Raw genomic sequence first — 15,393 nt, 5'->3', positions numbered from 1 at the left:
TGACAACAAGGCTTCACTCCAACAGAGTTCACCTGCGTCTGCTGAATTCAACTTATGCATCAACAGTGAAGTCAAACTACAGAATTTTATGGAACATTTCATTCTTTTTTAAAAGTAGAATATTTTTAACTTTATTTTTAATGCAGACACTATTACAAATGTCCCTATTCTTTCCTCCCCTTTGCCCACCTCCAGCCAGCCCCTACTCCCCCCTCCCCTCTGGCCATCACCACACGGTTGTCTGTGCCTATGGGTTACGCATGTATGATTTTTGGCTAATTCCTTCACCTTTTTTCATCCAGTCCCCTCTACCCCCAACAATAGCTGTGTCTGTTCCATGTTCCATGCTTCTGTTTCTATTTTGTTCATCAAATTCTACATATGAGTGAGACCCTCTTGCATTTGTTTTTCTCTGACTGGCTTTATTTCCCTTAGCATAATAAGCTCTAGGTCCATCCATACAGTTGCAAAAGATATAAGTTCCTTCATTTTTTTTTAATGGCCACATAGTATTCCATTGTGTAAATATACCACAGCATTTTTTCCACTTATCTACTGATGGGCACTTGGGCTGTTTCCGAATCTTGGCTACTGTCAATAACACTGCTATGAACACAGGGGTGCATATATGCTTTGGAATTGGTGTTTCAGGGTTCTCAGGATATATTTCCAGAAATGGGATTGCTGGGTCAAAAGGCAGTTCCATTTTTAATTATTAGAGTAAACTCTGCACTATTCTCCACCGTGGCTGCACCAGTCTGCATCCCCACCAACAGCGCATAAGGGTTCCCTTTTCTCCACATCCTGGCCAGCATTTGTTTGATTTACTGACGGCAGTCATTCCAGCAGACGTGAGGTACTACCTCATTGTGGTTTTAATTTGCATCTCTCTGGTGATTAGTAACATTGAGCATTTTTTCATATGTCTACTGACCATCTGTATGTCCTCTTTGGAGAAGTGTCTACTCAGGCCCTTTGCTCTTTTTTAAATTAAAATGTTTGTCTTGCTGGTGTTAAGTTGTATAAGCTTTTCATATATTTTGGATATTAACCCCTTATCAAATGTATCATTGGCAAGTATGTTCTCCCATAAAGTGGGTTCCCTTTTCATTTTGTTGATTTCTTTTGTTATGCAGAAGCTTTTTAGTTTGATGTAGTCCCATTTATTTATTTTTTCCCATGTTATTTTTTTCCCTTGCCCTAGGAGATATATCAGTAAATATACTGCTACAAGAGATGTCTGACATTTTATTGCCTATGTTTTCTTCTAAGATTTTTATGGGTTCACTTACCATAAAAGTACATTTAAGTTTTTTAGCCATTTTGAGTTTATTTTTGTGTATGGTTTGAGATGGTGGTCTAATTACACTTGTTTGCATGTACTCGTCCAATTTCCCCAATGTCATTAATTGAAGAGACTGTTTTTACCATTAAGGCCAATTAATATTTGACAAAGGAGGCAAGAGCATGCAATAGAGTGGGTTTTTTTCTGGGCTCTATGTTCTGTTCCATTGATCAATATGCCTTTCTTATGCCAGTACCAGGTTGTTTGGATTATAATGGCCTCATAGTACAGTTTGATATTAGGTATTGTAATTCCTCTAATTTTGTTCTTCTTTCTCAAAATTGCTAAGGCTATGTGGGCCCTTTTTTGGTTCTATATTAATTCTTGGAATATTTGCTCTAGTTCTGTGAAATATATTATTGATATTTTAATATTGCATTGAATCTCTAGATTGCTTTGGGCAGTATGGACATTATAATAATGTTGATTCTTCTAATCTATGAACACAATATATGCTTCCACTTATTTGTATCTTCCTCAATTTCTTTCTTCAATGTCCTATAGTTACCCAAGTGCAGGTCTTTTGCCTCCTTGGTTAAATTTATTCCTAGGTCCCTTATTTTTTCGTTGTTGTTCCAATAGTAAATGGGATTGTTTTCTTAGTTTCTCCTTCTGATAGTTCATAATTGGTGCATTAAAATGCCACCAATTTCTAAATATTAATTTTGTACCCTGCTACTTTGCTGAATTCATTTATTAGATCTGGTAGTTTTTTTGTGGCGTCTTTAAGGTTTTCTATGTACAATATCACATCATCTACGAATAATGACAGTTTTATTTCTTCCTTTCCAATTTGAATGCCTTTTATTTCTTTTTCTTGTCTGATCACTATGGCTAGGACTTGAAGTACTATGTTGAACAAGAGTGGTGGAAGCTGATATCCCTGTCTTATTCCTCATCTTAGGAGCAATACTTTTAGTTCATGCCCATTGAGTATGATGTTGACTATAGGTCTTTCATATATGGCCTTTATTATATTGAGGTATGATCCCTTGATTCCCATTTTACTGAAAGTTATATTTATCATAAGTGGTGCTGGATTTTATTAAATGCCTTTTCTGCATCTACTGATATGCATGTGATCTTTATCTTTCATTTTGTTTATATCACATTTATTGATTTGCAAATGTTGTACCAACCTTGCATTTCCAGAATAAATCCCACTTGATTTTGGTGTATGATCTTTTTAATGTATTGCTAGATCTGGTCTGATAATATTTTGTTGAGGATTTTAGCATCTATGTTCATTAGGGATATTGGCCTATAATTTTCTTTTTTGTAGTTAGTGTCTTTATCTGGTTTTAGAATTGGGGTAATGCTGTCCTTGTAAAAAGACCTTGGAAGTCTTCTTTCCTCCTCTTGAAGTTTTTGAAATAGTTTGAGAAGGACAGGCATTAGTTCCTCATGAAATATTTTAAACATATAGGGGATAATATAATGATTACCTGGGACCCACTACTCAGCTTTGTCAAATATTAACATTCTCCCACAGTTCCTTCAATTAAAAAAAATAGTTCACCTATAGGGCACTGAGCCCCCTTCCTAGGCTTTCCTGATCTTATTTCTCTCCTTCTCCAAAGGTAAGCACTACACTGAATTCAGTGGTTACCATTCTTAAGTATTGCTTCTTGCTTTTACTATGTGTGTGTGTGTGTGTTTTTAAAAGTCATATAAATGGTATATATTGTAGGAATCATTCTGCAACATTTTTGTTCAATATTGCTTTTTAGGAACACATATTTGATTTATTTCATCTGCTATATTTTATTGTATGCAACTACCATATTTATCTATCTTCTGTTGATGGACATTAGAATTGCTTTTATTTTTCACTTCTACAAACCATACTGCTGTGAAAGTTCCGGTACACAGGTTGTGGGAGAGACTGTGAGAATATCTGCCTAAAAAAACCCTGTGGTTATAGGGATGGTACATCTGTATCTAACTTGATGGTATCAAACTGTTCTCCAAAGTTGTTGTACCAGTTAAGACCACCAGCAGAAAAGTATAAAAGTTACCTTTATCTACATTATTGCCAGCACTTGGCGCTGTTAAAGTTTATGTATTTTTTCCCATAGTGATAGATAAGAAACAATGTCTTACAGTTTTGATTATCTTTTCTCTGAGTTACTAGTGATGTTGAATAACTTTTCACTGAAGATTGTTGTACATTCTGCTTTGCTACAGTCAGGAAGCTTTCAGTAAAGGCGGGACAAAAACACTCATGTGTAATATGAGTCTTCAATTTTAGAAAAGGTTTCATAATCAAATTCTAACTTTTGGAGCTAAGTGTGTAGCACGTAAGGACTATGGGAACCATAGAAGTGCACAATCAATGAGGCATACAACAAAGGAATGCAGGAGTGACCAGTCCTTGAACACTGTAGGATCTGAGGAGGTGGAGACAGTGGGCTGCGTTCTGGACAAATGTACATTGAATAAGATAATGCTGAATAGCAGTCTCTTTAATTTTTACTTTAACTTTACTCAGTTGGGAAAATATTCCTTTTGGTTACATTTGCAACTTAGTAAGTACTAGTTATTACTTAAAGTTTTCTGAAATATTCTGTGGTACTCAAAGTAAGAGCTATATAATATGTAACATAAATTTTAACTGGCAGAAATTGGTTTTAAATAAAAGTTTTCTTTAAATTACTTTTCCCCCCTTTCACCCAAGAACATTTTTTCATTGCTTTTAGAAAGAGGAAAGGGGAGAGGGAGAGGGAGAAACACTGATATGAGAGAGAAACATTGATCGGTTGCCTCCACATGCTCCCTGACCAAGGGTCAAACCCCAATCTAGGTATGTGCCCTGACTGGGATACAAACCCACAACCTTCGAGTGTATAGAACAATGCTCCAATCAAGCCACACTGGCCAGGGCCTTTAAATTATTTCTTTAATGGAAATCTTACCTTTAGTGACAGCATGAATGGACCTGGAGAATATTATGCTAAGTGGAATAAGCCGGTCAGAGAAAGACACATATCATGTGATTTTACTTCTTTGTGGTATCTAATGAACAAAATAAACTAAAAGACTAAACTGAAATGGACTCATGGATACAGAGGACAGACTGACAGCTGTCAGAGGGGAGGAGTGCTGGGGGGCTGGGTGAAAAAGGTGAAGGGGTGAAGAAACAGACACAGACAACAGTGCGGTGACTGTCAGGAGAAGAGGCTGGGTAGATGGAAGAGGGTGAAGGAGGGACAAACGGAGACAGAAGGAGACTGACGCTGGGTGGTGAGCACATGATGCAATGTACGGAGGATGTGTTCCGGAGTTGTACACTTGAAGCCTGGGTAACTTTTTTAATTAAAAAATGTCACTCCAAAAAACTCAATAAAACTTTCTTTAAATTAATTACCTTTTTAATCAAGTGATATGCCATCTTATTTCAGCATGTTATAAAGGCTTCAAATAGAGTGGGCACATAAAAAGTGGTTGTAGAATGAATGAATACTGTATACTTCAAAATAAATAATATACCCCCCCATTTATTTTTCTTTCTCACCTGCTTTAACTGAAAATGGCTTTTCCAGTAGAAATATTGTTTGTTTCCAGTGTGTTTTGGTGCTCTGGGGGCCCGTAGAGAACATGACCTGCATTGGTAGAGTTCAAAAATATCTGATGAAGTACAAGATATTTAATATCATGGTACATTAATCTACTATATCACATACAAGCTCCAATTGCTTACAACAGCAAAATGTTTATGATCAAATACCTTGGGGCACAAAAATAAAATACAATGTATTTCACATAATTAATTCTTATGAGACAATTCAAAATACTTACCCTGTTGTGGCAATTCTTCTCAAAATATATATCAAAGTAGCCAGCAACTGCCTATTTAAAAAAAAAAAGGAAAATAAATGATTAAACTAATTACATGACATAATTTGTTATTCAGTCTTTTAAAACATGGCAAGTAAGAAACCACTTCAAAGACCAGACACCTCTTAAACTAGGGCAAATCACCATTTTTCCTGGAAAGGATGTTTTAAGTAAAAAGAAAGTAATATAATTTGGCTTTTCTGTCCCACAGAAACAACATAATAAGGGTAACAAGGCTAATCAAACAATCAATGTGTTTTATTAGAGAAATGAGACTACTAGAGAAGTAAGACTGCTGAACGGTGGGAGACTGTGAGAAGAGGGAGAGGCCCGCTCGGGCCCCAGCCAATCCAGGATCTCCTACCGACGCTGCCACATGAGGTAAGCCACCTCGGACCCTCCGGCTCCAGCCAGCCTTCCAAGCTGCTGCCACAGTGGAAGAGACCCCAGGGGACACCAGCAGAAAAACTGGTAGACAAGTGCAGTGCAGACTGCAGAATCAGAAACAGCTAAATCTAAATGATTGTAACTTCAAGGCATTAAGTTTTGGGGTGGTTCATTACATGGCAATAAGTAACTAAAACATACTTGTTTATACACAGACTGCTCATTGAATTTCCTCTGATACAGTGCATCTGATTTGAAAGCGAACTACTATAAATATTTTTGCAATAAGATCAATGGAATACTTAAATGTTATTTTTTTCTGAAAATGAGCAATAGTACTCAAATAAAATTTATGTTGAAGCAAATATTCAAAAGAGAAACTTCAAAGGAACTCTGAGGGCTGCTATGACAGCACAGAAAGGCCTCTAAAAGACATTAACATATTCAGATGAATCCATAGTTTTCATTTCTGTTTGTTTAAACTTTAAATGGTACCATTCCTTTTTCTTTCACTAGTGGGACTGGCTTGATTTAACCTACTTTTAAAACTGGCACTAAATAAAACTTAGAAAATAGTGTTAAAAACAGGACACTGCTGCTTTTGTTGAGAATGTGAAGTTTTATTGATCTGTAGGGTTAATATGGATTGAATCCAAACCAAATTCAATATTTAACCTTCAGGTTCATTATACTTTAGATACCAAGAGAAAATCAAAATACTATTTATAATTCTGTCAAACAGAATCATAAAGCTATGTAGTACTCAGCTACAATTCTAGAAAACCATGCAGCTAATGAGATAACTTCTAAAATATAACATTTTTTTCAGTTGGTTTTCTGAGACCTCTCCACTGAGTAATTCAATTGTTTTCTTAGATTTATTCCTGTAGATCTATCTTGTTCACCACTGTATCCTTAGTGCCCAGAGCAGTGCCTGGCCACAGGACACAATTAACGTCTACTGAGTGAATGTGCTACGATACAGAATTTTAATATAGTACTTATCATGCTAATATTTTAGTTAGTTAGCCTTATCAGACTATAATTTATTTTTAAGTAAAGCCTATGAGTAACTTATGTTTTTATGCCCTTTACACAGCACACGCCTATTAGACAGCAGGTTCTTCGTAAATTTTAGTTAAATTAATGTTTCTAGTCTTTAGTTTCTTAAATACCTTGTATAGCTAGCCTCATTGCATAGTCAGGCACTTTATGAAACAACTGGATAACTAAACTTAGATGGAACTGATCATTTTCACCTCTGAAAAAAGTAAGAGTATGTAGAACAAATACAGGGAAGAAGGAGATAGGGCAGGGGATGCCCTAATTCTATACAAAGCTGCACAAGTCTCGGCTGAACCCCTGAGCTACATGGCCCTGGAGAGACCAAAAAACAACATAACGAAGGTTGAGAGAACTGAACTAAAACCTGAATCACTGACACAAGCCCCAGAATTAATCCCTAAAAGAATTTGTGTGGGGAAAATCCAAACCAACAAGTAACAGCTTAAAGAAGTAAAATAAGATCTGAAAAACCTAAACAAGTCTCAGACTGATTTTGTAAGTATATATGTAGAGTAGAGGCCCAAAACAATGTAGCAAATGCTTAAAGAATGAAACTCAGATTTGAACCCCTGTCTGCCCTCTGTCTGCCCAGACGCTGTTGACAGAACTTACATTTTGACTTTACCTGGGCTGACTGCCTGCTAACACCAAACACGAATGCTCTCTAGACAATGATAACATTACTGACAATCCATGCGACACAACATAGCATGTATGACAGCTAGGACATAACCCAAAATTACTCAACATACAGAGAATCAGAAAAATGCAACCAACTCCCAAAGATAAAAGACAATCATGAGATGCCAACTCCGAGATGACCCAGAGGCTGTACTATCAAAGACTTTAAAGCCGAAATCATAACTATGAGGGTACACAGTAACAGAAAACACATGGAAATGAATCAGAAGATAGGAATTCTCAGGAGAAAACAAGAAACTATAAAAAAGAACCACATGAAATATTTAGAAAAATGGAAAATACAATAACTGTAACAAAAGAACTCCCTGGGCTGCACTGCAGAGTAGATGTCAAGAGAAAAAAAAAAACAATGAATTTCAAGATAGATCAATAAAAATTGTCTAGTTTAAAAATCCAAGGAGAAAAACTTAAATAAAATGCATAGCGCCTCAGGAACCTGTAAATCTAACACATATATAATTGGAGGTCATGATAGAAAAGAAAAATCTATTGGAGCAGGAAAAATACCTTTTAATTTTCTATATCCAGCAAAAACACCTTTCAGGAATAAAAGCAAAATAAAGACATTTTCAAGTGAAGAAACCAAAAATAACTCATTGCCAACAGACTTTTTAGAAGAAATTTTAAAGGACATTCTTCAGGCGCATGGGCCATAATAGAAGGAAACCGGAAACATCAAAAACAATGTGAGAACAACAGCGGCGATAAATAGTTGGGTCTTGTAAGAGACTGCCTTTTCCTTCCGAATTCCTTTACAACACCAATGGCTGTTTGAGGGGAAGCTGTAGCACTGTCCGGTGGGTTACAGATGAACACACACATCATCACAAAGACCAGCGCAGTGGGCAGAAGAGTCGGAAGGAGGAAGAGTAAAATTCACCAACATGTGTAAGTGTATATAAAAACTGGAACTGAAGAGGGCTTTTTAAATGCCACACACAGACAGACTTAATATACATAAAATCTAACATTTTAGTATCAAAATTAAAAGGCAGCAAATCTGAGAACACTTGTAATATATATATAAAACAAAGGGCCACTTGTTCTTTGTACATTAAACTTCTACATGTTAGTAAGGAAACAATGTATCAAAAGAAATGAAGACAAGAAATTTGAGAAAACTCAGATGATTCATAAACAGTAAAAAAGATGTTTGACTTGGAGAAAATAAGTAATTAAAACAACCAGATATAATTTTCCTTGATTATATTGGGGAAAACATTTTGTTAAATGATAATATCCACAGTTTAGTGAAAAATGTGGCATTCATAGTGGGAAAATAAACTGAAATAACCTTTCTAGAAAGAAATTAGCAACGTGTATCAAAAGAAAAAACATTTGTATTAGAAAGAAGTCAAACATGAAATAGTATACATGATATATTTCCATTTATATACAGACTTTTCAAAAACAGCAAAACTTATAGAGTTATAAGTCAGTATAGTAATTACCCTTGTGTGGGGTAGCAACTGAAAGGGGTTACATGGCAGGCTCCTGGTTTGCTAGTAGTAATTACTTTCTTAAGCTGAGTGATGGGAACATGGTGGGTATTCACTTTGGACAATTTTATCACACTACACTTAAGATTTCTGCACTTCTCCACTTTGTAAGTGTATGTTAGGTATTCAATTAAAATGCTTACATAACGTACATACTCAATGATCCAGGTATTCTAAAAAGTATTCTATGGAAATTATTATGTATGCTTGCAAAGATTTAGCCGTAAGTTATCAATTTTAGCTCAAATTTTCAACAACAGGTGACCAGTTAATAAATCATAATACTTCCACATAATGGAATACCACTTGGCCATCAAAAGATAAATATTTATTGACTTGGAAGAAGTCACAATGTACTATTAAATGAAAAGAATAATAATGTATATTATGGACACATTATATGTTATACAAATATTTATACACACACACACACACACACACACACACACACACACACAATTACTCAGCTACCAAAAGTAGATGGCAGATTTGGAAAAGTCATATTCTTTTTTTGTAATGTTTCTATTTTTTATGCTTATCTATAGTTTATATTTCTCATAAAAATTCACAACTTGTGATCTTACTTTTAATACAACTTGAATTAAATGACCTATCATATTGCACGAAGGCATTCAAGTCAACCATTACTTTGAATCAGTTCCTTTAGTTCCTTTGAATTAGTTCCCCCAAATCAGTCATCTCTGTAACCCCAGGGGCTAGGGCAGTGTCTAATATGTAGGAGAAACTAAATGAAAAAAAGTATGACACGTTTTCCCCAACTAGTATTTACACAATTTTTTTTCAATAAAGAGATTAACAAATACAAAAAGAAAAAAGTAGAAGCTAGAGGAGTAAAGACGTATATGGAATAGTCACATTAATTAGAAATTGCCCAAGTATATTAAAACATTAAGAAGACTTTTAAAGATGTAAATGGGTTTCATTCGAAGGGGTTTACTTTATAACTGTTCTTTAAGGTACACATATGTTTTCTGTACTCCTAATATTCTATGTTAACAACAACAACAACAACAACAAAAAGGTAGAAAAAAAATCCCAGTAAGCCAACAAAACTGTTTGTGAAAACAACAAATTCAGATTTAAAAGAAGCTCATATAACATCATCAGAAGATGTGACCTGAAATGTATAAGATATACCAAGTGAGACATCATATATTTAGCTCCGCTAAAAAACAGAATAGCAATATTAATATGGTAGAACTATTGTAGAATTTATAATAATAGACTATAGAATTTATAACTACAGGTTTTAATGACGAAGAGAGGCTGGTACATGAATTTACAACAAAATTAAAAAATAAAAAGATCTGAGAACACAAAGATATTTTAAAACCGTTTTCCAATCCCCAAATTCAACTATCTATGAAATTTAGTTAAAAAATCAAAGAAGAAACTAACCCTCCCCTCCCCCAGACCTCCAAAAATAGGTGGGAAAAAATGGATAATTTGGGGTAACCAAAAAGCAGTTTATAAGTCTCAGGACAAATAAATAAAATAGGAAAGGAAAAGAAAAGATGTAATTAATTTGGTAAAAAGAAGCTGGCAGGTATCTATGACAAAGAGAAATCTGAAATCACATCTGTTTTACAGTTCCCTTTGAAATGCACCGCAGTGTATCTTCAGCTCCTCATGCAGATGTACCCTCCTAATGACCTTTGGTTGAGGGTAATATTAAGATCAGTTCCACCGCACACATTAGGCAGAAGCATGAGGAATGCTAGGAAGAAATTCATGGGGGATTAAGAATTATGTGCAGATAATCTATTCATCAGTTAGCATTCACATAACTGAGCAAGCAGAAAACTCTTACTCTGAAAAACCAAAAAGAACTTCTGGTTTAAAAATGGGTAATTATTCTCAAACACAAGCAGAGCCTACAATGGCACTCAAATAAAAAGGATTTTATTTTTTCTGTATAAGTGATCCTTAGTAATTAAAATACAGATTAGAAGAAAAAGAAAAAAAAACCTTTTTGAATTTGAAACACAGTCACATAAACCAATTGACCTATGACTAGGGTTTTTGTTTCTGCAAAGCCATATAACCAAATATGTGTGCTGATTTGTGGATGAAACTATTTTGCTGAAGAATATAAATATGTCACTTTTTTCCAAATACAGTTCCACTACGTTGTTACCATCATGCCATCACTTTAACAGGGTATCTCTAGATCTTTTAAACATTAATTTCAATGAACTTACCCTTTCTTTATAAAAGCCATTCAAATGCAAGAAAAATCAAGCACTGGAAATTAAAAATGAAGACTAACAGACAATGGTAATAACTGACTGCAGCACAACTTGACATGTGCTTGAAAAAGATCAGATACATTAGAAAACCTGACCCCAGAATAAATTCCTCTTTATTTCCACAAATATATCTTGTCAGGGACAAAGGGAACAAATGCTCAGGAAAAGAGGAAGTATTAAAATCAAATATCTGTAGGAGTTGAGTTAATCTGCAAAGATCACAATTAAATAAAATTTCACTGGATTATACCACAGTCAGAAAAATTTTAGTTCCCTTAGGCTGAGAGAAGACAGAGTGAATGGAAATAAGAACACTGATGATGAGAGAAGAAAACAGAATGAAAGGAAAACACATGCATGCAGTAAATTTCTGGAATAGTTTGATCATGCTTATCATGTAGTGGCAATCCTCCACAATTACTCTGAAGTACACAGGAAAACAGTAGGGGCACGTAACTGTATTGTGCATCTTAAATATTCCTAAGTATGAGAATACAGTTTGAGAATGAACTGCTTGTCTCTAAATTTCACAAAAGAAAATAATCCACAGCATTTGTAAACTGAATCATTTAAAAATCTGTTTTACACCACAATCTGTTTGTTTATCCCACACATAAAAAGGTAGACGCAGTTCATTTTATACATGCTCATTTGAAGAACAATGACTTGAAATAAAAATGAATCACTTTCTCGTGTATTTCAGTGCAGCGAGTATTTCTTTAAAGAGGATGTATCATGTGTGCACGTAGCAGAATGGCAGCCAATGAAATAAGATCAGGCTAGACCTTATGAGGAAGAAAATTAAAAATTATCATTATCACTATCACCTGCAGGGAGTAATTTATCATTTCTGTTCCTCATTGGTATCATGTTCCAACAGCGTGTGGTTACAGCAGATACAATTAGGCAGCTGTCCACAGAAGTAGGAGGATAATGTGCTTTTGATGGAGTTTACCCAAGCATGGAGGCAGCGTGCTTGTAATCCATGCAGCAGGATCACTATAACAAAAATACAATTCGTTTTTTGTTGGAGTATTTCTTTCAAAATCTTAATATGGAATCCAAAAGCCAACTGCTGAGTTTAAAGCAAGTAAAAAAGAGTAAGAAGATAATACATAAGAAAGATTTATTATAGTTTACATCACTGTATAAAAACCAACCAGATGAAAAGACAAACAAAAGCTATACAAGCTGCTACAAAAAAAGCATGAGTTCTGCTATTAAAACTAAGAAAACATAACCAACACATAGGAAAATTATATACTATGACCTTCTCCCAATATTAACTATATCTGAAATAATGGATTCTTCCTTCTTCAATTAATTTTCTGTTTTATCCCAAGAGAAAATTTGCATCTTTTCTTTCTTCCATAATTCCTCTAGGGAACAATACACATTAAATGCCATACACTTCTCAAGAGACTTTGCCAAATTGAGCAGTTTAGAAATAGACCTAGAAATACGGAAGTAGCAAAACAGACAATAACTCTAAAATTTCTGAAAGGTTCTTTTATTGAAAAAACTCAATGTAGTCAATTTTTTATCTACTTGAAATATTCCCAGTTATGAATAGATTTTTTAAAAATGTATTGGGTTGCTCCCTTGTAATTTCAAAATTGCTAATTATAGTGATTTTAAGGGGCATAAGAAATCACCTCTTCAGAGTCCAAAACGCAAGTACTTTAATTCTAACATTCCATAAATTGATACCTTACATGCCCTAACTGTTCTATATTTCTTCCTAGTTATAAATACAAGATATTATTTTACACATTAAATATTCACTGAGACAGCAATATTTTCACTGTAAAAAAACCTTGTATAGTATAATGTACATGCAGAAATGTTATACGTAAGTACATATCATGACGAATTTTCAAAAAGAATGCAGCTGTGAAACCAACACTCAAATCAAGAACAGAGTATCTAGCCTGCTAGTAATCCCCCCTTACGCACTCAGCTAGTCTTAGGCACCTTCCCCCACAAGGGTATCTACTAGCCTGATTTGTTCTGTTTCCAGCTTCACTGAGATAGAACAGCCATATAACGTTGTGTAAATTTAAGGTGTTCAGTGTGTTGATGTGATATACTTATACGTTGCCAAATGATTATCATCACATTGTTAGATGACTCCACCATCTGAATCACATAATTATCAGTTCTTTTGTAATGAGAATGTTTAAGATCTATTCCTTTCAAGTAATGTAATACAGTATTATTAACTATAATTGCCATGATATACACTAAATCCTCATGACTTATTCAACTTACAAATTGAAGTTTGTCTTCCCATCCCCCAGCCACTGGCAACCACCATTTTTACCCTCAGTTTCTGAGCTTTTTTAGCTCTCACATATCAATACAGTATTTGTCTTTCTTTGTCTGACTCATTTTACTCAGCATAATGTCTTCAAGGTCCATCCTTGTTGTCACAACTGGCAGGATTTCTTTCTTTTTATGGCTGAATAATATTCCACTGCACATGTATGCCACATCTTTAGCCACGCATCTGGTGACAGCCACTTAGCTTCCATATCTTGGCTGTCATGCTACAATGAACATGGAGTGCAGAAGTCTTTTCAGATCTCGTTTTAATTTCCTTTGGATGTATATCCAGAGTGGGATTGCTGGATCATAAGGTAGTTCTATCTTTAATTTTTTGAGGAACCTCCATACTCTCTCCCACAGTGGCTGCACCAATTTACCATCCCACCAACAGTGCACAGGGGTTCTCTTTTCTCCACGTCCTCACCAGCATTGTTCTCTCACTACCACTGTGATCTCTAAGAGCACAGATTAATTTTCACCATTATATACTTCAAATGAACAGCTGTTTTCACTGTTTAGGTAGAAGGCTCAGGCATTTTGCTTAGACAGTGAAGATACGGAGGTGAAAAGAGATATGGTGAGACTGCCCTTAAGGGCCTATAGGAATCTACAAGTGAACAAAAGACACTGAAAAGCATCCCAAGTATGGTGAGTGCTATGACAGGGAATGCAGGAATATTTAATAAATATATTAGAATCTATGTGGTGGAATTAGGGAAGGCTGCCCAGAGGCAGCAACATTTAAACTGCGACATAACAAATGAAGGAATAGTTTAGAGAATGGGGAAGAATGTTATAGGCAGGGGACTGTAGGGAGGAAAAAACAGTGGAATAAAGACTCTGGATCCTGAAGTGGTGGGCTGGATAAAATATGTGACCCCTTTGCTGACGGCAACTATAAGAGCTAACAAAATATAAAATACTATATGTCTGAAGGTATCAGAGAGAGAAATTAAAGCATTACCAAGCCAAGACTGAGAAGGATCCAAAGTGTGAGACTGACACTTGGGCCTGCCTCTGCCCTAAAGGCATTTACCAGCTCAGAGGAAGCAGCTAAAGGACTACTGGTGCCACCCTTTTGTTGGCGTCACGTGGGGAGGAGTACAAAAATGGGGCTCTTGTAATTCTCAGTCCGGCCTGTTCTATATCCATGTGGTTGGATGCCGAATGAAAGAATGCAGATGAGAAGAGAAAACTCAGACTGAACACTATGGTGTAGCCTCTGGGGCAGCCAGGACATGCCAGTTGTTAAAGAAAAGGGCGTTCTGTAGTAGTCGCATCGTTTGCTTAGTGTCCTAGAAACTAAAAACGTGACTCTGCAAGACTGTAGGCAGAAAGTAAATGATTCTGCTTCGAGAAACAGCAGCTTTGCATAAATGCAGCATTTTGAAAGAAGGTCTCATTTCTCTACTACATTAGATATTCAGGTACACTAATAGGTCAGAGTTTTCATTGCATACTTTTGCCAATTAAAAAAAAAGGTCAGTTCAATCCTGATGGAATAAGTAAATCCATCAGTGAATTCACACCACCCTAAACCCCCGTAAGCAATGAATAAGTTAAAAATAAACTTAACCCTTTCTTTAAGGCAAGACAAGAAAGTGAATGGTAAATTAATTGGATCATTTTATGAGCATGTTCTGTGTGCCAGGAACAGTGGCAAATGCTTTTATGTATTATGTCAGCTAGCACTCAAAATAATACCCAGGTGGAAGGGACTGGTATCATATCTCCACTTTTCATATAAATAACTTGGAGTTTGGAGAAATCAAATATCTGTAAAGTCATACTTGTGAACTTGGCCCATTAAATCTAAAGCTTTCAATCATAGTGCTACATTATTACTGTTTAAACTTTCCTCTTTGATTTTAAGCATTTTCAGAAAACTCCCTTCTATTTCAAAACTGGTCCTTTTCTCATTCAGTCTTCTAGAAAAGAGAAAAACTGAACTAGGTTCGGT

General features: G+C 35.4%; 1 protein-coding gene across 3 annotated transcripts in view; it reads right to left on the bottom strand.

The window, feature by feature from the left end:
* The window catches only part of PRMT3 (protein arginine methyltransferase 3), a 108,726-nt gene that overhangs the window by 13,789 nt on the left and 79,544 nt on the right, over nucleotides 1–15,393 (bottom strand). For all 3 annotated transcript variants that reach the window (XM_028517211.2, XM_028517213.2, XM_036029143.1), the window contains 2 exons: nucleotides 5,144–5,194; nucleotides 4,860–4,947 (listed from right to left, as the gene is read on the bottom strand). In XM_028517211.2, coding sequence (XP_028373012.1) covers nucleotides 4,860–4,947; nucleotides 5,144–5,194 — 139 coding nt within the window. The remainder of the gene's footprint in view (nucleotides 1–4,859; nucleotides 4,948–5,143; nucleotides 5,195–15,393) is intronic.

The sequence above is a fragment of the Phyllostomus discolor genome, chromosome 6 (assembly GCF_004126475.2).
Source record: "Phyllostomus discolor isolate MPI-MPIP mPhyDis1 chromosome 6, mPhyDis1.pri.v3, whole genome shotgun sequence".
NCBI lineage: Eukaryota > Metazoa > Chordata > Mammalia > Chiroptera > Phyllostomidae > Phyllostomus > Phyllostomus discolor.
Note: the sequence above shows the minus strand (reverse complement) of the source record. Positions and strands in the feature narration are given on the sequence as shown.